General features: G+C 50.1%; 1 protein-coding gene across 1 annotated transcript in view; it reads right to left on the reverse strand.

Moving 5' to 3' along the window:
* The window catches only part of LOC105525454 (E1A-binding protein p400), a 117,650-nt gene that overhangs the window by 45,533 nt on the left and 48,746 nt on the right, over positions 1-23,371 (reverse strand). Inside the window, exons 15-29 of the mRNA XM_011961086.1 lie at positions 21,575-21,711; positions 20,037-20,206; positions 19,551-19,725; positions 19,303-19,439; positions 15,226-15,412; positions 14,568-14,734; positions 12,455-12,624; positions 11,346-11,588; positions 8,714-8,878; positions 6,958-7,116; positions 5,231-5,325; positions 4,515-4,783; positions 2,900-3,102; positions 2,645-2,814; positions 667-863 (exon numbers count right to left, since the gene is read on the reverse strand). Coding sequence (XP_011816476.1) covers positions 667-863; positions 2,645-2,814; positions 2,900-3,102; positions 4,515-4,783; positions 5,231-5,325; positions 6,958-7,116; positions 8,714-8,878; positions 11,346-11,588; positions 12,455-12,624; positions 14,568-14,734; positions 15,226-15,412; positions 19,303-19,439; positions 19,551-19,725; positions 20,037-20,206; positions 21,575-21,711 — 2,644 coding nt within the window. The remainder of the gene's footprint in view (positions 1-666; positions 864-2,644; positions 2,815-2,899; positions 3,103-4,514; positions 4,784-5,230; positions 5,326-6,957; positions 7,117-8,713; positions 8,879-11,345; positions 11,589-12,454; positions 12,625-14,567; positions 14,735-15,225; positions 15,413-19,302; positions 19,440-19,550; positions 19,726-20,036; positions 20,207-21,574; positions 21,712-23,371) is intronic.

Consider the following 23,371-nt stretch of genomic DNA (forward strand, 5'->3'; position numbering starts at 1 on the left):
CCGAGGCAGGCGGATCACGAGGTCAGGAGTTCGAGACCAGCCTGGCCAATATGGTGAAACCTCGTATCTACTAAAAATACAAAAATTAGCCAGTCGTAGTGGCGCATGCCTGTAGTCCCAGCTATTCAGGAGGCTGAGGCAGAAGAATCGCTTGTACCTGGGAGGCGGAGGTCGCGGTGAGCCAAGATCGTGCCACTGCACTACCGCCTGAGCGACAGAGTAAGACTCCGTCTCAAAAAAAAAATCTATTTTAATTCTCTTTTTCTTCTTTTCACAGGTGTTGACCATTCTTTCAATAGCCATTTTACTAACAGATAACTTTTAGCTCATAATAAGTAAAACAATCCAAAATCTAAATCGTACTTTTAAGACTGAGGTACTCTGGAAGAGGTACCACATGTAAAAACTGAGGACGGCAAGATGATTTGTGTGAGCAGCATCATAACTTACAATTTCAAGCAAATGTGGAGTATAAATAAAAGGAATAGATAAAACAGCAGAAACATAAATTTGTCTGAAGGAAAACGAAACCTAGTTTAAAATTAGATATCATGTATCGTCTTTAGTTTTTCCTTTTGTTTCTGCATTAGTGCTTCTTGCACCAATACCTCCTGCAAAGCTTCTCACTGACGCCATTTCCACACGGCCGTCCCCGCAGGCCCTCACCTGTATATGTGGATGTCTTTGCATCTCCCGATCCTATCGCACCACTCCTGAGCTTTGGCATCCATCACTGGATTCAGGTCATTGTCATAAAACACGACGGTGTCTGCCTCTACAAGGTTTACACCTGTGGTGCGGCTGTGAGTGGAGAGAATGGCACAAAAAATCCGCCTGTCTCTGTTGAAACTCCTCATCAGTTCCTAAGATGAAACACTAGAGTTAGTATTCTTGGAAAATGTTGAGAAACCTTTGACACAGTTCACCATTTACCAATTAGAAATTATCCCATAGCAGGCCAGGTGTGCTGGCTCACGCCTGTAATCCCAGCACTTTGGGAGGCCAAGGCGGGCGGATCACAAGGTCAGGAGATAGACACTATCCTGGTTAACACGGTGAAACCCCGTCTCTACTAAAAATACAAAAAATTAGCCGGGTGTGGTGGCGGACGCCTGTACTCCCAGCTACTTGGGAGGCTGAGGCAGGAGAATGGGGTGAACCCAGGAGGCGAGGCAAAGCTTGCAGTGAGCCGAGATCGCGCCACTGCACTCCAGCCTGGGCGACAGAGCGAGACTCTGTCTCAAATAAAAAAAAGAAAAAAAGAAAAAAAAATTATCGCATAGCAAAACGGCTTGGTTTGTATTCCATTCAACACAAGGCTCACGTTAAAGCAACACCAAGGTCCCCGCACTATATTATGGCTCTTCCGTGCAGCCACCATCATCTTACACTCACCCATCTCCAACACCCTCATACCCATGGTTTAAATAACACCAGCCATGAGTGACAAGAAAAAGTTAGATTCCACCTTGCATTTACTGTCAGCTCAACTTGTAGGCCCCAGAAGAAAACAGCGTCCTACTGGGGAGGGATATGTGCTGTCTCATCTATCCTCAGGCAATGCCAGGGCACTTCACAGGCAACAAAAAGCCCCTGGAGTAAGGCTGAGGAAGCAGGAAAAACAAACCATGAAGGACATTCCTCTAACCTCACTGAGGACCATGAAAGGAGATGACTTGAATACTTCTCTTCCGTAATTATTTCTGTGCCGGAAACAAAACCTAACCACTGAACAACGCTCTTCCTTCGAAGCATTCTGCCTGTAATTTGTCACACTATTACCAAGAAAACCTGTTACATCACCTTTTGCTCTATTTGTTCTAGGCCTCTTCAGCGTGTGCATGAGCATGTGTGTGAGATAAAGCAGGTCGCGTGGCTTACAGGGCAGCATTTGGGGGACAATGGGCCATGCTACTAAAGCTGGCTCTGAAATGCTGCTGACAAGGGCCCAGCGCACCACATGGAATGCCGGGCACGGTTTCTGCTCATGAAGCTGCCGGGGCACAGGGCCCAGGGACAACCCCTTATGCACTCACTCTTCTGCTGAACACTGACTTTGTTCCCAGCTGTGGATTACCATCAGCGTTTCAACGACGACTCTGCAGACAGATCTCACGTGGTGTGTTTGTTGTTATGTAAGTAAAGGGTTCTAAATACATCACCACTAAGGTTCAAATCCACACTGCCAGGCTGCCTTCTAGAACTATACTAGTTTACGCCTCCACAGCAGGCTATGAGAGTGTCTGACTCACTGTGCCTGATGAATCAAAACAGCCTTGGCAAATCTAGTAAGTAAACAACGGGCATATTATCTTAACTTGTATTTTCTTTAATTCTAAATTGGTTGGAACTGTTTTCATATTTTTACCCCGTAGTTACCTCTTGAAGTACACCAGTATTGTCTTAATGATGACTGCAGGTCACCAGTGTTTATTCTGAGACATCAAGACTGCATTTACCTAACAACATGGCTTTCAATAAAAAATATCAAAGGATGGATTGAGACTTAAGGAAGTTCAAAGGCTCATTAAGTCCTTCCCCTTTCACTTAGAAGGGCCATGAGACCACTGAATTTACACAGCACTCAGGCCTTAAACACTGGTGACTGACCCATCAGGGACAAGGTAAGCAATGTCCTTCTCACCTGCCGTTGCGCACTGCTGGCATTTTCATCGATTCTTACATAGGTGAGGTAATGGAAGTTCAAGAACATCTCTAAAATGTCCAACATCAGAATCATCTGTGATAAAATCAGCACCCGACGTCCTTCAGATTTCAACTTCTGAAGCAAGATAGCTAAAGCTTCCAACTTTCCTGGGAAACGAATCAAATCAAGAGTGTCTCATCATCCAGGGCCAGCCCAGCTCACACACAGGCCACACCACCAACTGCCCCATACCTGAATCGAACTGCACCAGCCTCAGCTCAGGGAACTGCAGCAGGCGCGGAGCCGTCGTCTGCCGCAGCTGCTGGAAGTAAGGTGCAGCGTGCTCTCTCAGGCCCTCCCTGAAGATCCTCATTCTGTGGCTGTACAGGGGTGGCGGCCGCGGCACCCGTAGGGACGGGGGTGCTGCCACCACCGGAGGAATCACAAAGGCAACCCTGAGGAGCAGAAAGCATGTTTTATCACCACCAGGAGCCACACACCTTCACCCAGCAAGGGGGCTCCCAAAAGATGAGGCAGAGACCTCCGGCAGTCCAAGTCCCAGGAAACAGCAGGGCTCAACCCAGTCACATGGGGACATGGCTGTTGGTTGGCACACGGGCAGGGGCCCAGCGAGGCAGATCCTAACCAGTCCTGGCCAACCACCACCACCTTAGGGACTAATTCAGACAGTCCAGGGCTGATCGATCAATGGAGGTGGATTCCCCAGGCCGCAGGCACTAGTTCAGAGATGAGCCATTCTCTTTCCAGTGTTTCTTCAGCTGGAAAGTTGGGGACAAAGGCGTACTGTCTCGTGGATCCGAGAACTGCTATAGACTGTCCCACCAGGACGGGGGCCAGACTCAGGGTGAAGGAATCTTTAGGACAATGACAATATAGCAAAGATCACACAGCCAACCTGAGGCCCATCTTGCAACCTGTGGAGGTCACCTGCACCAGAAGGCCCTTGCTATGGACATCAGCTATGACTCACTCCCAACTGTATACAAACTGAATGAATGGTCAAATGTTCAATGAGGGAGGAGTACACAAAGACAAACCAGTACTCGAAAGAAAAACTCCAGGAGCACAAGGTCACTGACTTAGCCACTCCCAGACCAGGAGAAGCCAGAGGTGGCTTGTTCGGCCTTGGAAAAGCACTCCCAGTTTTCTTTTTTTCCATTAATTCTGTTTCCTGATCTGAAAGCACTGAAATAAGTAGATCCTGAAAACTGAGCTGAGCCAAGGCACAGGAAGAAGCCAGGTTTCCCTTTGTAGACAGGATACAACTATGAGAAATACAACAGCTGCAAAGAAGGGAAGAAAACATGTCTGAAGCAGAGCCTGGAGACCGGGTCCAAGCAGGGAGTGGAACTGCAAACAGGGTGACGTGCTCTACTGAAACCAAGCTCAGTGAGAGCGGCCAGGTGCCCACCGTGCCCACCAGAGCTCGGATTTGCTCTCCATTAACGCATGTTCTGAGCTCAACTCCGGCACGTGTTTCTCATCATGTAACGTTCACTCACTCATGAGGATCTTTTAATGCAGTCATTGTTTTGAAAGAATCAAATGGAGAAAGTCCTTAGCAACACAGTCATTTGTCCCCAGGCACAGTGTGAGCTCAGTGCTGTGGCTCTGCCCCAGGGCTGCCACCTTCCTTCAGAAGCCGTGCCTGGCACTGAGACCCAGATAATAAAACCATCTAATCCCAAAGCTGAAGACCTCAAAGTGTAACTTCAAAACAGACTGCTAAGGGACAGCGTGGGGAGAAGCCGATGGGAATAAGATGAACATCCACGAGACAAGAAGCGGCCTTGCTGGGGCGCAACGCAGCCAGAGAGCACGGAAAAGGCCGCGAGGTCTGCAGTACCTGTCAGTAACATCCTGCAGAGACTCTCGACAGTGACAAAGCGCCAACATCAGCTCACTTGGACTTTCTGAGGATGGAGTGTAACTGTGTGCTGGCCCGGCCTCCTCACGACGGCCATCCAGGGACCCACGCCACTGTACCCTTCCGTGGCCAGGCAGGGCACAAATCCTTAGCAAGTCTCTGCCATAGACTGGAGCTTGAGAACAGCGCCGCTCGTTGACCAAATAAATCTGATCCAGGCGCTCTTTCAAGAGTCTGGTCTTCTCCTCCTTTATCAAAAAGTGATGAAAAACAGTTACTTGAGAAACAGAACGACAAGTTACCATCTTCACCAAACCCCCTGGAATTTCCCACGTATGGGATCCACTTCAATATCCAAGGTCTTGTGTTACAGGAAATAGAGAATGAAATGAAGCTGAGAGCTACAGGAAATAGAAATGGAAAAGAAGCAGAGAGCACAAGCATTCTCTTCTTTGCCAAGATGGAAAGTATTTCTCAAGACACAAGTGAGTAATTCCAATGCCCAGGAAGACTTGCAGAAGGACATAAAAAATACAGTTTCATTTCTTGTATTAGGAAATTTGTGTTTTAAAATAAGAATTCAGCAACATAACTTGAGGATTCACAGGAGCCTTTAACTATCACAACCAAACACAACAAGCAGCTCTTAAAGCCACTTGTCCACATGCACCAGGGTCTCAAGCTCAGGTGCTTACCTGGGTTGGCCCTCCAATGGGAGAAGCTGGTTTTGAGGCCGTTCCAGGTTCTCCCACAGCCAAGGCATTCACCGCCACACGGCCCGGAACGCCAACTACAAATGTATAAAGGAAGAGGTGAAAAGGAACGCCAAGTTCGCAGGATTTCATCTGCCACCAGCATGCTCCATGGAACCTCGCCCTCCACCAGCACACTCCGCAGAAAGTCATTCTGCAACAGCATGTACCCAATGCCTCATCCTCCACCAGCACATGCCTGGAATGTGCATAGCTCAAACTTAAATGCTTTAGATCTGCCACGGAAGCACGTTGGCTCCCAGGCCATGACTGGAGCTGAATGGAGCCAGGAGTTTATCTCTTTCCTTTGGGAAGCACTCCAGAGCCACCCAGAAGCATCCCAGCATACATCCAAGGCCCTGGGTGCCCCATCGCCATCAGCATGTGGCCACCTCCTAGCCCAGGTGACAGCCTGATGACTGTGAGGCCTCTGCCTGCCATGAGCAGCCCAGCCCTGGCAGGACGTCCACCTAGTCCTCACGACTGCAACAGAGCAAGCCAGTGCCCGTTTCATATCTGTTCCCTGGAGCTGCTCCTGACGTGACACCAGCTACCAGCCAGGGCCAACGAAGAAGGCAGAAGCCATGCCACTTAGTGCGGCAGACTTTCCTATAAAGATGTGGTCAAAGAGGTGTCTGAGTGCTGAAAAGGGGTCCAGGGGTTAAGAGTCACCTTAGGGGAAAACAAGGAGAGAGAGGCTAAGGTTGTCAGAACTCAGCACTTGGGGGTAGGGGTGTCTGGGCTCAGACCCTCAGGGTCCAGGACTCCAGTTGGTACTGGGGTCTCTGAAGCTGAGGAGGGCTTCCACAGGACAGTGACTCATCAGCCCACAAAGAAGGGTGCAGCAGCTGGTTCTGGAATCCCCAAGATGCCTGGTTCTGGGGGTAGGGGCAAAACCTGGCGAGTGGAACTACTGACCACGCTGGCATGCAGGACTGCTGCTGGGTGACGCTAACAGGACTGGAGAACAAGCCATGGCCCCTCCCCACTCCAGGCTCGCAGCCTCCTCTGATGCCTAACAGAGCCTAACAGGTTGGCAGTGGCCCACCCAACATCACTGTCCACTATGCAGAGGTGGGGCTGGAACTGAACGGACACCACTCGGCCACCAGGACAAGGGCTCCATCCCAAGGAGAGAGGCTCACCCCTCTAGGCTCCCAGCTGCCTCCACGGGTCTTTGGGTTCCAGAGGACACACCACATCACGACAGAGCATGTCCAGGGAGACCCAGGGGCAGAGTGAGGACTCAGAGGTGAAGCAGGTGGCGAGACAGGATGAGGAGTGGCAGCTCGGGCTGGACAAAGAACCAGGCCCTGCGTGGGTGGCTGCACGGTCCCACTCCCAGGGGAGACTGAGCACACTGAATGTGCTGGCGATATACAAACAAGCAAGATTTCTCATGATTCCAAATTTCTTGTGAGAACACAAACAAAACAAAACTCTAAGGACAGTGGAGGCTGGTTATATCCAACCAATACCTTTGAAAGCACAAGAAAAAGAAAATAAATCAGGCTGACACTATGACACATCTATAGAAATCAGAGATGGCTGCACACTGGACTGTGCTGTTCTGAGATACAGTCAAAGACACATGAATGCCTTCCACTCGCCTCAGATGGAAGAGAAGGAAGCTTCCAAGCCAAGTCTCCCTCCTGCTCAGAGCACCCTACCTTGTGGGGTCAAGGGTGCAGGGCTGGGACCGCCGGCCAGGGGCTTGCTTCCCAGGGCGCCGTGCACAGCGCCCGCCTGAGACACGGTCTGCATCACCACGGGGCCAGGGGCTCGAAGGTAGGGTTGCCCGGGGGCGGACACGATCTGGAGGACGCTGCCTGCAATCATAGGTCCGCTAGGCGTCAATAACAGGCACGTGTACATCACAGTCACACACTCCAGGCACTCCCAAACAGTACAAAATCAGTCGACACACTGAAAATCAAATCTAAACAAACAAATCAATGCAAAGTTCAGTCACTGTGAGAAAAGTGGCAACCCATCACCAACAGTGGATGGCGACACACTAAGAAACAAGGTCTCTTGCTCAATGTCAAGAAAAGGCCATCTACCCTCTGTCCCTTACGGAAGGTGTGTGACATACAGCCGCTGAGGACCTGCTGTGCTGTTCGAGGTGCTGAGCTGGACGTCCTCACTCCCAGATCACCGCAATCACTTCTGACAGCAGTCAAGGGAATGAAGAAACGGAACAAAACCCTGTTTTCAGCCCAGATGCCTGTGGCTTTTCTGCTGCTTTTTAAGGAGGCTGCCGCTTTGGATCTTGTATGACTACATCTTTCTGACTTCTTTTACTCTGGAGATAGCTTACCATGTCATACTTGATGAAAACTGGCGGCCATCAGAGATGTTACCAATTGGCCCTGCCTCTGTGGGCCAAAAAAATGTTTAAAAAAAAAAAAAAAGGAAGTAAACCAAACTGAATCGTTTCTCTGTGGCAGGCCTTGCTCTGCGGAGATGTGTGTCTCTCTCCAAGGTGGTCAGTGGGCTCACCCCACTAATGACAAAACGCTCCACCCTGACAAATACCACAGGCAGCGATCATGAGGAGAGCACTGGGGAGGGCCGGTCGCTGAGGCTGCAGTCAGGGAAGGTGGGGAAGGGGCCGCCGGGGCTGCTGTGTGGGGGTGGGAGGGAGGCAGCCCCAAAGGCTGCTGTCGAGGAAGGAGGGGGAAGGCAGCTGCCGGGGCTGCTGTGGGTGTTCCCTGAACCCTAAACTAAAACAGAGTGAGCTAACGATCCCACCACCAGGACAAGGCACCACTCAATTCCTCTCCCTCACTTTTTTTAAAGAGCAGTTATGATATAAACACACTGCTCTTCACCAAAGATCTGGGCTTTGGGTCTGGGAGTTAAAATTAAGTCTGTTGATAGAAGAAAATGATTTCTCATACATAAAATTACTAATCCTGTGGTGTTTTGGGGAAATTTTGTCTCACACCTGTATTAGAAAGCAGCAACTATTTCTGTTACTTATCTATTATTTACAGATGGGGGCCTCACTCTGTGATCAGGCTGGAGTGCAGTGGCACGATCTCAGCTCACTGCAGTTTCAACCTCTGGGGCTCAGGTGATCTTCCCACCTCAGCCTCCCGAGTAGCCTGGACCACAGGAGAGCACCACCACGCCTGGCCAAATACTTCTACTTTGATCTACAAAATACGAAACTCTCTTCAAAGGGCAGATGCTAGGAACAAACATGCCTGTTGTTTGTCTGACACGCGTCAAGCGCAGGCAGCCCAGTGGCTGATGAATGGCGTCTCGCTGGGCCGGTCCTCCGTGGACCATGAGACGCATCATTGGACACGGGGAAAAGCCTGAAGCGTAAATGCACGAAGCAGGCCTGCGGGCAGCAGAGCTCATGGTGAGGCGCTTTTGTCAATTTCGGCGTCGGTGCTCTCTCTTTCTTATCCTTACCTTGCAGCTGCAGCGGCTGGCCCGCCGTGAGCTGCCGGAGCTGGCTGTGCGACAGGGTGAACTTGCTGCCCTGGAACTGCAGTGTCACCGGCGTCTCCGGCTGAGCCACGCGGCTCTGTGGTCCTGCGATGGATGCCAGCTGAGCTATTTTCACTACCTCGCCACCTGTTGAAACGGAGATGAAAAGGTGAATTCAGATCATTTTGGAAAAAAGTTGGGTGTGTCATACTGACAATCATTTCTTGCATATAATGACCATTTACCATAAACTGAAGCACCACAGAAATGTTTATCAGGTAGTGTTTTCTACCACTTTTTAAAAATAATTATTTTCATTAAAAAGAGAAAACAAAATGTCAGATTTTAATGGCTAACTTCACTTAACCATAATTGGTAGGAATTTTAGATATCAGATACTGATAATATTAAGGAAGCTATTAAGGAACATTTTACTTTTCTACCCAAACAATAAAAAAGCAGCAAACATCAAAAACAGCAGAAATCAGCTGCATGAAGTGGCTCATGACTGTAATCCCAGCACTTTGGGAGGCTGAGGTGGGTGGATCACATGAGGGCAGGAGTTCGAGACCAGCCTGGAAACAGGGTGACTGAAAACCCATCTCTACTAGAAATACAAAATTAGCCAGGCGTGGTGGTGCATGCCTGTAATCCCAGCTACTCAGGAGGCTGAGGCAGAAGAATCGCTTGAACCCGGTAGGCAGAGGTTGCAGTGAGCTGAGATTGGGCCACTGCACTCCAGCCTGGGCAACAAGAGTGAAACTCCACCTCAAAAAAAAAAAATTTAAAAAAAAGGCAGAAATTTATTTGTAATACACTTGGAAACTCACACATGAACCTAAACTTTAGAGAACTTTATAAATGTGGAAAGTACCTGTCCAATTTAGCTCACAAAGAGAGACTGTATCTTCACAAATATAAAAAATAATTAGCTTCAATTACACCCATAACTCTCCAAAATCTAGGAATGTATTTTTATCTATTTTGTGAGAGACAGGGTCTGGCTATCAACTAAGCTGGAGTGTGGTAGCAGGATTATAGCTCACTGCAGCCTCAAACTCCTGGGTTCAAGCGATCTTCCCACCTCAGCCTCCCGGGTAGCTGGGACTACAGGTGTGAGCTACAGCATCTATAAGATCTAGTAATGCCTCTAAATACATAAATAAATCACGCACATAAAAAATCTTTAAGATATAAAACTTCATACTAATTTGAATTAGACGGTAAAAGTCAATCTATAACATTTACTGTTTTAAAAAAAAAAAGTAAAACTTAGCGTTGCTTAAAACACTTTTTTTGAAAAAACATAACTCAGACGTGGTCATATGCCCCCAACTCAAAAAGGTATTACCTTCCGGCTACAACTGAACAACAGGTTTAAAGATTTATTTCCCAATGGGGGATACTTGAGTCTAAATGTTCTTCCCAAGAAAATCCATGCCAGAATTATTAGTGATATGACAAAAAGAACCGTTAGTAAGAGACTAGAAAAACGTCTAGAGGTATCTTGCCCACAGAGTAACTGTGAACAAGGAGGGGAAAATGGAAACAGAAGACAGAGATTTGTGCACAGAAGTGTCAATGTCCCAACAATCCTCCTTGCTCCATACACAGGTGAGAATCGACCCACAGGAAAAGCAGTTTTGCTCACTTTACAGATCTCCCACAGAACAGCTCCTCTGGCAACCACCACCATGACTTTCATCCCACGCAAGACAGTGTCTAGTTTGATAAAGATGTAACATATGCAACTGCTTTCTCCCTTAGGGCAATTAACTAGGACAATTCCTCTTTATTTTTGGGCAATGGGAGAGAGAGAGACTTGTAAGGAAAGACAATTAGTTTGAACTCAGTGTCTCTCTGCATCACTCCCTCTCCCATCTCCATCCTTCCAGGAAAGCCTCCACACGATCTGGCTACACCAATGAAAGAAGCAGTTGAGGTGGCACTGGAGAAACAACATAATACTTTAAGTCAGGATAATTTCCACCACAGAATGAATAGGGTACATGTAAGGTCTGAAAACATACTAATCCCACTGAACACTGCAAAATGTTCTGTATTTGAAAAACTAATAACTGTGTTTTTTAAGTCATTAAATTGTTACAAGTTATCTTGATTGAGCAATTATTCATCCCAAGTTTAAGTTTGGTAACAGGCGAGAGATTAAAAAGAGCTAATGTTTTTTAGGAACCTAAAGCTCGTTCACATGACTGGCAAGGAAGCGACCTTAACAAAAGCAGTCGCTGTCACTCTAGGAGCATCTGCTCCCCCAGAGTGCACCTGTGTGGCTGGTGGAACAAGGCCAGGGCTAACACTGGGAAGTGCCGACAACAGCACCAAAGCAGTGAGCGAGCGCAGCAGGAAAGCAGAGCTGGATGGCGGAGTCAGGAGAGAGAGCACAGACAGGAGAAGGCCGGACGCGGCCTCCGCAGAGGCGCTCCCTGCTAGACTCATGCCAGAGGTGGCTGCACTGGTGAGAGGCAGCGCTGGGCATGGGGCTGGGTAAAGACACAGGAGTGGACAGCAAGGCTCCTCCTACATCCCCGTGTTCTTAACACAACTCCTCTGGGGTAGAGAGATGGCAGAAACCTGGAAAGGTGAGGCCACTTACTAGGCAAGCGGGCCTGGGCCTGCGAGGTGAGCACCAGCCTCTGAGGCAGCGCGCTCTGCCCGGCCGCGTGCGAGGGGGCCTGGGGCTGGGGCGGGGGCTGGCCTGGGGTGGAGGCCTGTGCTGTGGTCTGGGCCCGCAGTTTCGCAGGATGGGCCGGGCTAGCGGCTGTGCTGGAGGCCGAGGCGGGCTGGTGTCGTGGAGCACTGGCGGAAGCCTGAGAGGTCTGAAACGGGGCTGCTGCTGCTGCAATCGATAAGGTTTGTTTGTGCAAAGCTGTTAGAGGTTCTTAATAAAATACAATATTTTAAACCGAGTTTTAAAGAAATAAAATAAACATTTCACACTGTCTCTCAAATGAGAAGCCCCCTCTTAAGGAAAAAAAAAAAGGAGGGGCCATATAGTTTACAGAGTGAGAGAAACGTAATTTTACATGTTGCTAATTATCTTCACTTTGAGCTACAGTACTCTACGCGGTACATTTCTCAGAGTAAACAGAAACTGTTAGAAGTCAGCCCAACCAAACATTAGTATCAATTAGAAACTATTTCCTAAACACACAAAAAAAACATCAACAGAGCTTCCACTCGTATTTCTATAGAGAACGCTGGCAACAGTGCAGGTCTCCGCATTTATTTTTAGCTCAGAAAACCCGATGGACACGGTGTGGAGGGCCCCTTTGGCCACGTGGTGAACTACTACTTTTAACTATTTTGATGACCTTTGCTACTCTATCCTTCCTCAAAAGAATAATCAAGTTCAAGTGACAGCACAAAATACAGTATGAGCAGACGTTCTCAGGAGTCTCCTAGACGACTGCACGCATGCGCCTCTTGTCAACAGAAACAGCCTGCCCAGTGGCTGTCAGTATCAGATCAACACTTATTAACCTAGGAGTGAAATTTCTTCAATAGGGAAAACACCCATTACCAGCCATCAAAAAGTCTAAAACTCATCAAGAACTCAACAAGGCACCTTCAGAGAGCCAGCAGGTGGTGCCTATTCCCACTCAGGGACGATTACCGCATCCAGAGGTGCAAGAAGAAAGTGCCATGAACTTGTCCCACAAAAACCTCCGTAAGGCGGAGAGCAGACAACTACGTGACGTCTACCTTTTGCCTCCGGATTGGCAGAGAATGTGGCGATGGGCGGCCGTCCTCGAAGCGGGCCCTGTGGAGCAGCAGAGGCCGTGGTGGGGGCTGCCGTCCGGGGCGGGTGAGCGCTGGGGAAAGCCACGGTGCGACCCTCGGGCTTCTGGCCGTACTGCACAGGCTGAAACAACCTAGATGCCCGTTGGTCCAGGCAAGAAGACACAGAGCATCAGACCACAGAGAGAACAGGCCACCTCAAGGAGCCAGGGTTCACCGCTGCCCACAGGAAGCCAGCTTAGGGGCCACCACCCAGAGTGCAGTTTACAGAGGGAAGGGAAAGATGCCTAAGTACTGTCCTAGGTAAGCTCCCCCCGAGCCCGGTAGCAGTGGCTAACAAGACTTAAGTACACCAAAGTGGTATGTTACATCCGCCCAGATATCTGGGAATACAAGGATGAAAGCTGTTTTAACTTTCACGACCGTATCAATGTAGATTAGAAAACAATGCATCTATTATAGCACAAGGGCTAAGCGGAGTGAGGAGAAACATCAACTTGACAAAAGTCTGATCAAGTGGCCGTACAAGTGATGGTTCACTGTTGCCTCAAACTCCTGGCTTCAAGCAATCCTCTTGCCTCAGTCTCTAAGTAGCTAGGAATACGGGTGTGCACCACCACGCCTGGATTGTATGATTTTTTTTGGAGAGACAGGGTCTCACTATGTTGCCCAGGCTGGTCTCCAACTCCTGGGCTCAAGCGATCCTGCCACCTTGGCTTCCAAAAGCATTGGGATTACAGGCGTGAGCCACGGTGCCCACTTTAAGCTGGGAACTATACTGGCCATTTTCAAAACTCCTATACAATGTAACAAGCAGAGATGGCCATCAAAAGTCATTTTTAGGCCAGGCGTGTGGTCTCACACCTGTAATTCTAGCACTTTGGGGGACTGAGGCAGGAGGATTCCTTGAGCCCAAGAGTTCAAGACCAGCCTGGCAACAGAGTGAGACCCCTGTCTCTATTAAAAACTTTTATAAACTTTTTTGTAAAAAGCCATTTTAAAAAGACAGACTAGCACCCACTAGAATGGGTGCTGTTCATTTAACTGAGGGCCGCAGGCTCCCTGAGGAGCAGCCTGCTGGGTCATGGCTCCTCAAGCTAAGCAGAAACCTCTGGTACTGACGAGGGGAAGATGATCCACTGAAAGTCCCAGTGAAGCCAAGTACAGAAGTGCCAACAAGAAAGACCTGTCTGCAGAACTGGCCCCTTCATCTCCAAATGCCTCTTTCCTTTCCTTTCCTTTTTAACCCAAGCATAGGATTTTGGATATTTCCAATTGCTAGATTTAGACTATGAGTCATTTATATCTTGTTTTTTTTTTTTTTTTTTTTTGAGACGGAGTCTCGCTCTGTCGCCCAGGCTGGAGTGCAGTGGCCGGATCTCAGCTCACTGCAAGCTCCGCCTCCCGGGTTCATGCCATTCTCCTGCCTCAGCCTCCCAAGTAGCTGGGACTACAGGCGCCCGCCACGTCGCCCGGCTAGTTTTTGTATTTTTTAGTAGAGACGGGGTTTCACCATGTTAGCCAGGATGGTCTCTATCTCCTGACCTCGTGATCCGCCTGTCTCGGCCTCCCAAAGTGCTGGGATTACAGGCTTGAGCCACCGCGCCCGGCCTTATATCTTGTTTTAATCATCTAACGTGTCTGTCCCTCCCAGCCTCACGACACCGGCAAAAGCATCACTTCAGAATCATTCACACGTCACTTGTAAGACAATGACATCACGGTGGGGGTGGAGCCCTCTGCCTGCCACACTCACGACACGTGTGGTCTGGCCACACCAGCCTCCACCACAGGAGGCACCAGGTTAAATGCAGCCCTGATACCCACCCTACCCTAAAACTGCCACGAAGACGATCAAGGAGGTTGCTGTTCAGGGAGGCAAGTAGTTGGACTGCACCACACAGCCTAAAAGGCATCTGCACAGCCACATGTACCACAGCCAAGGACATCAGCAAGGTCCCAAGAGCAGCAGATAACCCAACTACATTAGCAGCCTTTCTTTCACCACGCATAGACCTGGGTCAGCTGCGGGGACCCTGGGAGCCGACCCTCCCTGCTGCCTCTGGGTCGCACGCACCTGCTGGCCTTCAGCTTTGCTGCTGCTGGTCGGGCTGCTGGGGCTGCTGAAATGGAGATTTCCTCCATGAGTTTCCGTGGTATCTTTTTCTTAGACAGCAATTCTGCCTCGTGACGAGTGATTTTATTTTCTAAGCTGATGAGATCAAACATAGAAAGATCTGTTTCCTAGAAAGAAAAAGAAAAAGTCTTGCTGCATGAAGTGGCATAAAAAGCACCTAAGAATCAAAACTGATTTCTATGGCAGGGCCCTAACGTGGGCATCCAGACGCGCCCCCTCTAACGGCCGCTTGGCAAGCAGACCCTCCTCCACGCCAATACACAGGTGCTGTCATGCCCTTGGTGAAGTTCTACAGATGCACCGTGTATGCTCAGCTACTTCTCACAGTCCACAGTCCACACAACGCCAAGAAAGCCTGCCCTCTGCATCTTTCCACTCTGTGGGCCTGTCTCCCTCGGGTAAACTTCCGGAGGTGGAACACTCCGGCAAGGGGTGGCAAAGCCATCAGTGCTGCTAGACAGTGCCATGTATCACAGAGCTGCAATTGCAATTGCAGAAGAAGAGCTGGTTGAGAACCCATTTCCAAGAATGGTTTTATCTATAACGTGCCTGGAAAAGACACCCAACAGTGATTCCGCTTTCTGGACCCTCCACTTACCCTCCAGAAATCTCTCTCCAGTGCCTTCAGGATTAGAGATGCAGACGGATATTCCAGCGGCCCCGCCACGTAGGAAGAGCCTGGGTGCCGGGGTTCGACGAGCCCAGGGTGATTGCAGATGCGCTGCAGCCGCACAAGGATGCTCAGGACATTGACAAAGTGCCCGCTCTTCAAGGCCTCCTGAGTGCTGCCCGTGGAGGAAGAAGCATGAAGCATTCAATCCAAATGGCACATGGACATATTCCCACCCTCACGATCAACTGTCTCAACTCCAGAAAGGTGGGCAGAAGCAGATTTTTCTAGGTCCGTGTACTGAGTCAGACAGAGTGGCCATTCAAGTCCACGTCCCAGGCAGGGCCTTCTGCACTCGCTTGCCATCCCCGTTTGGAGTGACACCACCCCACCAGAGCTGACCAGAGACAGCCACTCCAGTTCATCCGTCATTCACAATCACAGCGAGTGCTCTCCAAGAGACGTGGGGGCAACCGAGGGGGAAAAGCAAAGTGAGGGGCAGGGTGAGCGCAGCAGAGCAAAGCCCCTCACACACCAGCTTGGCAGCTCTGACGCCTGGTCCTGCACTGGCCCTGCAGGCAGTGCGCAGGGGTAGACGAGGGCCCAGGTCCATGTCCTGTGTGTCTTACCACTCAGTGAAGGGGGCAGACAGAAGGACCTACAACACACACTGGGACCAGGGCTGGGCAGGAAATGGGAACGTGGTAGGGAGGAGCCAACTGGCGTGAGCACAAAGCACCAGGTGGCCTGAGGGAGGAAACTGGGGTGACAGTGACGATAGGTAACTTGTCTGGAGAGAGATTCAGGAAGGAGATGGCAGACTCATGGGAAGAGAAGGGAGGAGAGAGCAATGGCAAATGTCCAAGCCAAACAACTGGGTTGATGGTGGTGCACACCCTAAAACAGGAACACCAGGGAGGGAGCCAGGCTTGGGAAAACACGAGCTCAGTTCTGCCATGCTGGATGTGAGGAGCTCAAGGGTCAGCTCAAGCGCAGGTGACAGAAACCACCATGACAGCAGCACAGAACCCAACCAGGGCCGGCACGGAGGCTCACGCCTGCAATCCCAGCACTTTGGGAGGCCAAGGTGACAGCAGCACGCACCACAGAACCCAACAAGGGCCAGCATGGTGGCTCGCCTGCAATCCCAGCGCTTTGGGAGGCCGAGGTGGGCGGATCACTAGAGGTCAGGGGTTCGAGACCAGCATGGCCAACATAGTAAAACCCCGTCTCTACTAAAAATGCAAAAAAAAATTAGCCAGGTGTGGTGGCGCATGCCTGTAATCCCAGCAACTCGAGAGGCTGAGGCAGGAGAATCACTTGAACCTGGGAGGCAGAGGTTGCAGTGAGCTCAGATCGTGCCACTGAACTTCAGCCTAGGTAACAAGAGTGAGACTCCATCTCAAGAAAAATTTAAAACAAAACAAAACAAAAACAAAAACAAAAACCCAAGCAGGAGGGCTCCACGGGGGAGCCGATGCCTGGAGTCCTGAGTCCCCACACAGCTAGGCGTTGGCGCATGAGAAGCACATTGCATGGGGGCTGAGCAATGAGTGGAGACCAAAAAATGGAGACAAGCATCGGGAGAGCTCCTGCGAGCCTGGCTCTGGAGAGCAGCGGTGGGAAGGAAAAAGAGACCAGGGAAGGACTTACATGCACAAGGGCCGGGGCACAGCACATGCTTCAAAAAAAACGGCTGAGAAGATAAGATGATTTCAGAGAAGGGATGGGACTTAAAGCCCACATGGGGGGGCTTATAACAGAAAGGCAACTCGCCCTGGCTAACACAAACCAGGAGAGGCCAGCACAAGTGCAGGGTGGTCTGGGCAGGTAGGGAGTCTGGTCTGGCAGCTCTGGAGCTCACGGTACAAAAACACGGGTGCCGCCCTCACAGCAGCGGGTATGGCACGGTCCCTGCAAGAGGGAGGAGCTGACCAGGACAGGACGCTCCTGGATCACCCGAGGATCCCGTCAAGCACCGGACAGCGCCCCAAACACTTGATTACCAGGTGCTCTAGGGGGGCGAGGCGTGCGCACACCTAATGCACTACAGCTTGATTTCACAGGCTCAGAAAGAAAGAGGAAAACGTGCATGAGAAGTCCGAGTGCCCTCCTGCCATTCCGCCCAAGGAGCAGATGCCACACAGCCAGCCTGAGACCAGCAGAAGACATGCTTTCCCGCTACAGGTCCCAGGGCCACCAGCCTCTCACACCTCAGACGACACTGCAACCCTGAAGGCAAACAACCATGTTGCGTGGGCACAACCCCAGAAGGGCAATGGGTCAGACTCCCTGAGACGGTCCCTGTACACAGGGCATGGTCAACGTGACTTCCCTGACATGCTGGCGCCCAAACCCTGCATACGCTGTGAGTCCTCCCCACTCACACGACAACTAGTGTGTTACCAAAGCTGACATAGGCTGATTTCAGTATTCTACTGAAAAATCTGACACCAGAGCTTCAGCAACGTGGCAAAGCGTTTTCTGTCCACGCATACAAAGTTTCTACAATGCCTGGAGAGTCTCACCACTAATGGCGTGGAGTGAGGTGCTGCTCCGCTGCCCCGCCTCTTGGAGAAAGGACGGTTGTACTGTGTCATTTGTGAAGGACTGAGAAATTCCACAGTCATCATGCACACTTACCTTCCCTCCTGAAATCTTCACTCACCAGGTTTAAGCTTCATTCACAGTCACCCTCGTCTCGAGGGTGCCCAGGCGCCACGTACACATGCACAGAACCCTGGCAAGTCCCTGAGTGCATGCCCTTGGGCTGCAGAGCAGAGGATGAGGCACAGAGAGGGAGACCCAGGACAAGGGGTGGGGGGGGGGGGTGTGTGTGGCTAACACGGCCTCACCCCTGGTCTCCGCAAACCACAGTCTGCTGTGCCCATGGCCACGGAGTGCACTCACACCATCGCCTGGCATCTGCTCCCGCCACAGCACCTCACCAGGGTCCCCATGTCGTCTCCCCACAAGGAGGAGAGCACATGAGCACATGGCTGGTGGAGGAGTGGGGTCGTTGACCCAGTGTGTCTGACTGTGCCTGTGAGGGCACTGAGGTGGCACGGGGTGGGGGACCCTGCAGCACTGCCTCACAGCCACATCCCCAGCAGAGACTGAGGCCTGTGAGGGCACTGAGGTGGCATGGGGTGGCACGGGGTGGGGACCCTGCAGCGCTGCCTCACAGCCACACCCCCAGCCCTGTGAGGGCACTGAGGTGGCACGGGGTGGGGACCCTGCAGCGCTGCCTCACAGCCACACCCCCAGCAGAGACTGAGGCCTGTGAGGGCACTGAGGTGGTACGGGGTGGCATGGGGTGGGGACCTGCAGCGCTGCCTCACAGCCACACCCCCAGCAGAGACTGAGTTGTGATGACTAAGCACAGATAAATTTCAAATCCTCCAAAACTTGATTTCCAGGGTTTTTTGTGTTTCTTTCATCTAAACTCAGAAAACTGGGAAGCCAGACAGACCAAAACCATGCACATCTGACGACCTCAGAGGATCAAGGGGGGCCCCACACTGTGTCAACTCGAGGGGCACAGCTTCTGGCACCAGCGTGTCCCTGCCAGAGGCACAGCAGTCAGCCATCACATGGTGTGCGTTGCATGGCGCATTCCACCCCAAGCAACACCCCACTCACTGCGCTGCAGACAGCAGCGTGCCACCTCCTGTGGGCCACAGCCGACCCAAGTTCTGGGGCCTCCAGGCTGGCTGTGGGAAGGCGAGCTGCTCAATCATTGTCTCTCCCAGATGAATGGAAACTAACATTCACAGAATTCTCTGGACAACACAGAGAGCAGCACCAGGACACCACCCTACACGTGGGCAGCTACACAGGAGCGCGGCTTCTGAGACAGGAAGCACAGCAGGGCCAGCATGAGCCTGAAACAGCTGGAGACACCTGAGGCTGCAGAGTCTGCTGCCCCCAAGAGGGCACCTCGGCCTCCAGCTCCAGACACCCAATCCTTACAGAAAGGAGCTTTCTGCTGACGCCACAGAAAGGGCCTCTGTCCCTCACAGGCAGGGACAGCAAAGGGGGCACATGCCCAGAGTCCACACTCACCCAGGTTGCAGGATAACGTCCTCGTATAAGGCTTTTTGTCGGTTAGAAAGGCGACACTTCAAAACATGCTCATATTTCTTTGTCAGTTGCTTTTCCACATCTCTCTTGGTTCTCCTCAAAATAAATGGCTGTGTCACCTGAAAATAAAAAACTGTTTACTGTTTTCTTTCCAAAAATGCTGCTGTAACACGTTTACAATGAGGCATACACGTTTAATCACTGAGCTGAAATGGCAGAGCCCAACCTACCCTGTGTAACCTTATGACCACCTTATGGTAGTAATCCTGGCTCTCTTCACTGGGGGCCCTCAGAGGGGAGCTCAGGTAGGGTCTGGAGATCCCTGGGACCAGGAAGTGCACCATGGTCCAGAGCTCCAGGAAGGTATTGTGCAGCGGCGAGTCGATCAGAAGCAGGCGCTGCTGGCTGCAAACAGGACAAGAGACAACACTGGAATTCTACAGCCACGGGGCTGGATGCAGCAGCGTCTTCTCTGACAATGTGTGAGAAAAGGGACAGTTATTTGACGCTGTGAATGTCAACGTGCGCATGACTGAAAAGGGGGGCTGCATTGACCCAGCTCTGGGGCTTTCTGGCCCACATGCTGGGATGAAGATGAAAAGCAATTCTCTAGCTCAAAGGCCATTTTTTGTGTCTGCAATTACGCAGATTTCTTCAAGAGAACCTTTTACATCAACAGCAAAGAACACTCAATGACAAGCATGTAACACACAGACCTCTGCAGGGTGAAAACTGCTTCCCAGTGCCTCTCGGTCATGCCTTTCACACGCTGCATCTCATCAATGACCAGACACTTCCAGCGCACTCGTGTGAAGGCGCTGAAGCCCCGGAAGAACTGCGTGTAGGACGTGATGCAGACGTGGAAGCTGTTGGGTTCGGCCCACTCCTGCAGCACAGAGAGGATGGCTCAGTGCCTTTGCGCTCCACTGTCTTCCAAAACCACCTTGAGGACACACGCTTCCCGAAGCTCTCCACCCAGTGACTCCGTTCCCACCTATAATTCTACTCGCTTTTTTAAATAACTCGCTATTACCGCACAGAAAATGGCTGCGTTTATGTTTTTATCTCTTCCTCTAGGGGTCTAAAGCAGTTTCGTTGACAAATTAAGAAGCTATTCTGCAGGCGCTGACAATTACCATTTGGAAAATACTGAGATTATAGCAGAGGATCCTGAAGCAGGGCGAGCTCTTCTAGTATCTAATCAAAACAAGGGGAAGTGTGCTCAGAAAAATAAGAGATGTCAACATCTGTATTGCAACTGACTGCATTATACGCTTTCTCAAAACAAACTAAAAGCCAGACACAGTACTACGGCTTGAATATGTTCCCTCCAAAATTCATGTTGAAATCTAACGCCCATGGTGGTAGTATTAAGAAGTGGACACTTCCCCGCTCTCAAGGATGAACTTGTGCCGTATGAAAGGGCTGGAGGGAACCAGCTTGGAGCCTTTTGCCCTTCCATCCCTTCCACCATGTGCCCTCCAAAACATGCAGCAGCAAGGCCCTATCAGGGAAGCGGAAACCAGGCCCTCACCAGACACTAAATCTGCTGGCATCTGGATCGTGGACTTCACAGCCTCCAGAGCTGTGAGAAACAAATGTCTATACTTAGAAATTACCCAGTCTGTGATATTTTGTATTAACACCAAAAACAGACTAAAATAGTAAAAAAGAAAATACTACTGAAAGCTCACTTTTTCAGTGAACACTACTCAACACAATGTCATCTAATGGTCCAAAATGTTGTACTCAATGGAAAACTGTGATGAATCTACCTTTAGTGACCTAGTACTAGAAACTATAGGGCAGAGAAAAATTTTTAGTAAGTTAAAATTTGTTCCAGAAACGTTATCTATTAGGCATGTTGTGCAAATGTTTCTATGGGTTTTAAATTCAGATCTGGTGGCACCCAGCTTCTCCTCTGTGCCTGTGGAAGTCAGCAGGGCCTCCAGGGAAAAGTGCCACACTGCCCCAGAGAAGACCATTTCCAGGGGAAACTGTCCCACTTTCTGGGCAATGACACTGAGCTCTGTGCACACCTGGGCCTGCGAGTGTGTGGCCCTTCTCGCAGGGAACGGCCAGGCCGAGGCGGTATTGTCTATGCTTTCAAGGGGAACAACATAAAGTTTTGTTAACTCATGAATGAGTGATTTTTAATAATCACATTAGTAAGCATGTCTTCACATTTTTTAATGTGTCTTTTATAAAAATTAAGATGGCTTTCTGTTTAGCTTTATGTTTAAAAAAAAAATACCTGTCTCTTTGCTTTGAGTTCTCTGTGGCTGCCAATATATGAGAGGATTTTGAGCCCAGGACACCAACGTTTCAATTCAAGCTCCCACTTGAGTATGTTACAACTTCTCACAACAACAAGATGGGGGCCCCAATTACCTACAAAGGAAAAAACAGAATTTTCCACGTCAAAGTATCTGTCATGTCCAGGCACCTAGCACTGTGTCTGACCAGAGACGCTTCCTCAGTATGAGTACGTGTGACAGGGACCACCACACGACCGAGGCAGATTTGGGGGAAACAAGTGCATTCGTCTGGAGCCAGCACACCGCCCAGAGGCTGCTCCTTGGCCCCCAGGGTGCTGCTGCACAAGCAACAGGCCTGGCTCAGAGGAGACCTCAGTAGACACACACTGAATGAGCGGCCCCAAGAACACCCTGGTGTTCATTCAAACCACCGTGAGCTCCTCCAAGAGTCCGGAGGAACGAGCAACACTCAGAAAGCAGACTCACAGACGAAGAGAGCCCCAGACCCTGCTCAAGTCCTTCCCACAAGCCAGGCGACCATGCAGCAGGCGTCTAAATTGTGTTTTGTCAGCCAAGGGCTTGCGCCCATCACTGCTTCCCAAGCTTTAGTTAGGGCACATCCAAACCATCCTAAAATACATTGTTTCAAATTTCCTTCTTCAGAAAACTATGATTTTTTTTTTAAGATGGAGTTTTGCTCTTGTCACCCAGGCTGGAGTCCAACGGCACAATCTCGGCTCACTGCAACCTCTGCCTCCCAGGTTCAAGCGATTCTCCTACCTCAGCCTCCTGTGTAACTGGGATTAGAAGCGCACGCCACCATGACCAGCTAATTTTCGTATTTTTAGTAGAGATGGGGTGTCACCATGTTGGCCAGGCTGGTCTCAAACTCCTGACCTCAGGTGACCCGCCTGCCTTGCCCTCCCAAAGTGCTGGGATTAGAGGCAAGAGCCACTGAGCCTGGCGAGAAAACTAAGGTTTTTAAAGATTATTAGAGGAATACATACGAATTTCAACTTCTGTGCTATAAATGAAACATAAACCAAGTTACAAGACAGACTTAGTAGACTTTAAACAAGTATTTACAACACATCCATCTACAGCCATTACTGCTAATATGCAAAGCATTCCTGCTGATCCTGGAAAAGAACCACCCAATAGAAAAATAAACAAAGGATATGAACAGAAATGTCACAAAGAAAAAATATAACAGGACAATAAAGTCTTTAAAAGACACAACTGGCTGGGCGCGGAGGCTCACGCCTGTAATCACAGCACTTTTGGAGGCTGAGGCAGGCAGATCACGAGGTCAGGAATTCAAGATCAGCCTGACCAATACGGTGAAACCCCGTCTCTACTAAAAATACAAAAATTAGCTGCGCATGGTGGTGTGCGCCTGTAATCCCAGATACTCAGGAGGCTGAGGCAGGAGATTCGCTTAAACCTGGGAGGCGGAGGTTGCAGCAAGATGAGATCATGCCACTGCAATTCATCCAGCCTGGGCAACAAAGCAAAACTCCACCTCAAAAAAAAAAAAAAAAAAGACACAACCCAAGGAGTAAGTAAACACAAATCAAATCCAGATGGTATTTTAACCCCCAGTGAAAAACAAGATTTTAAAAAAAAAGAAGAAAAGAAAAGCTGGCTAGGCACAGTGGCTCACAGCTGTAATCTCTGTAATCCCAGCACTTTGGGAAGCCAAGAAAATCTCTGTAATCCCAGCACTGTGGGAAGCCAAGACAGGAAGATCTTTTAAGGCCAGGAGTTCGAGACCAGCCTGGGTAACATAGTAA

The sequence above is a fragment of the Colobus angolensis genome, unplaced genomic scaffold, assembly GCF_000951035.1.
Source record: "Colobus angolensis palliatus isolate OR3802 unplaced genomic scaffold, Cang.pa_1.0 Scaffold115, whole genome shotgun sequence".
In the NCBI taxonomy this organism is placed as follows: domain Eukaryota; kingdom Metazoa; phylum Chordata; class Mammalia; order Primates; family Cercopithecidae; genus Colobus; species Colobus angolensis.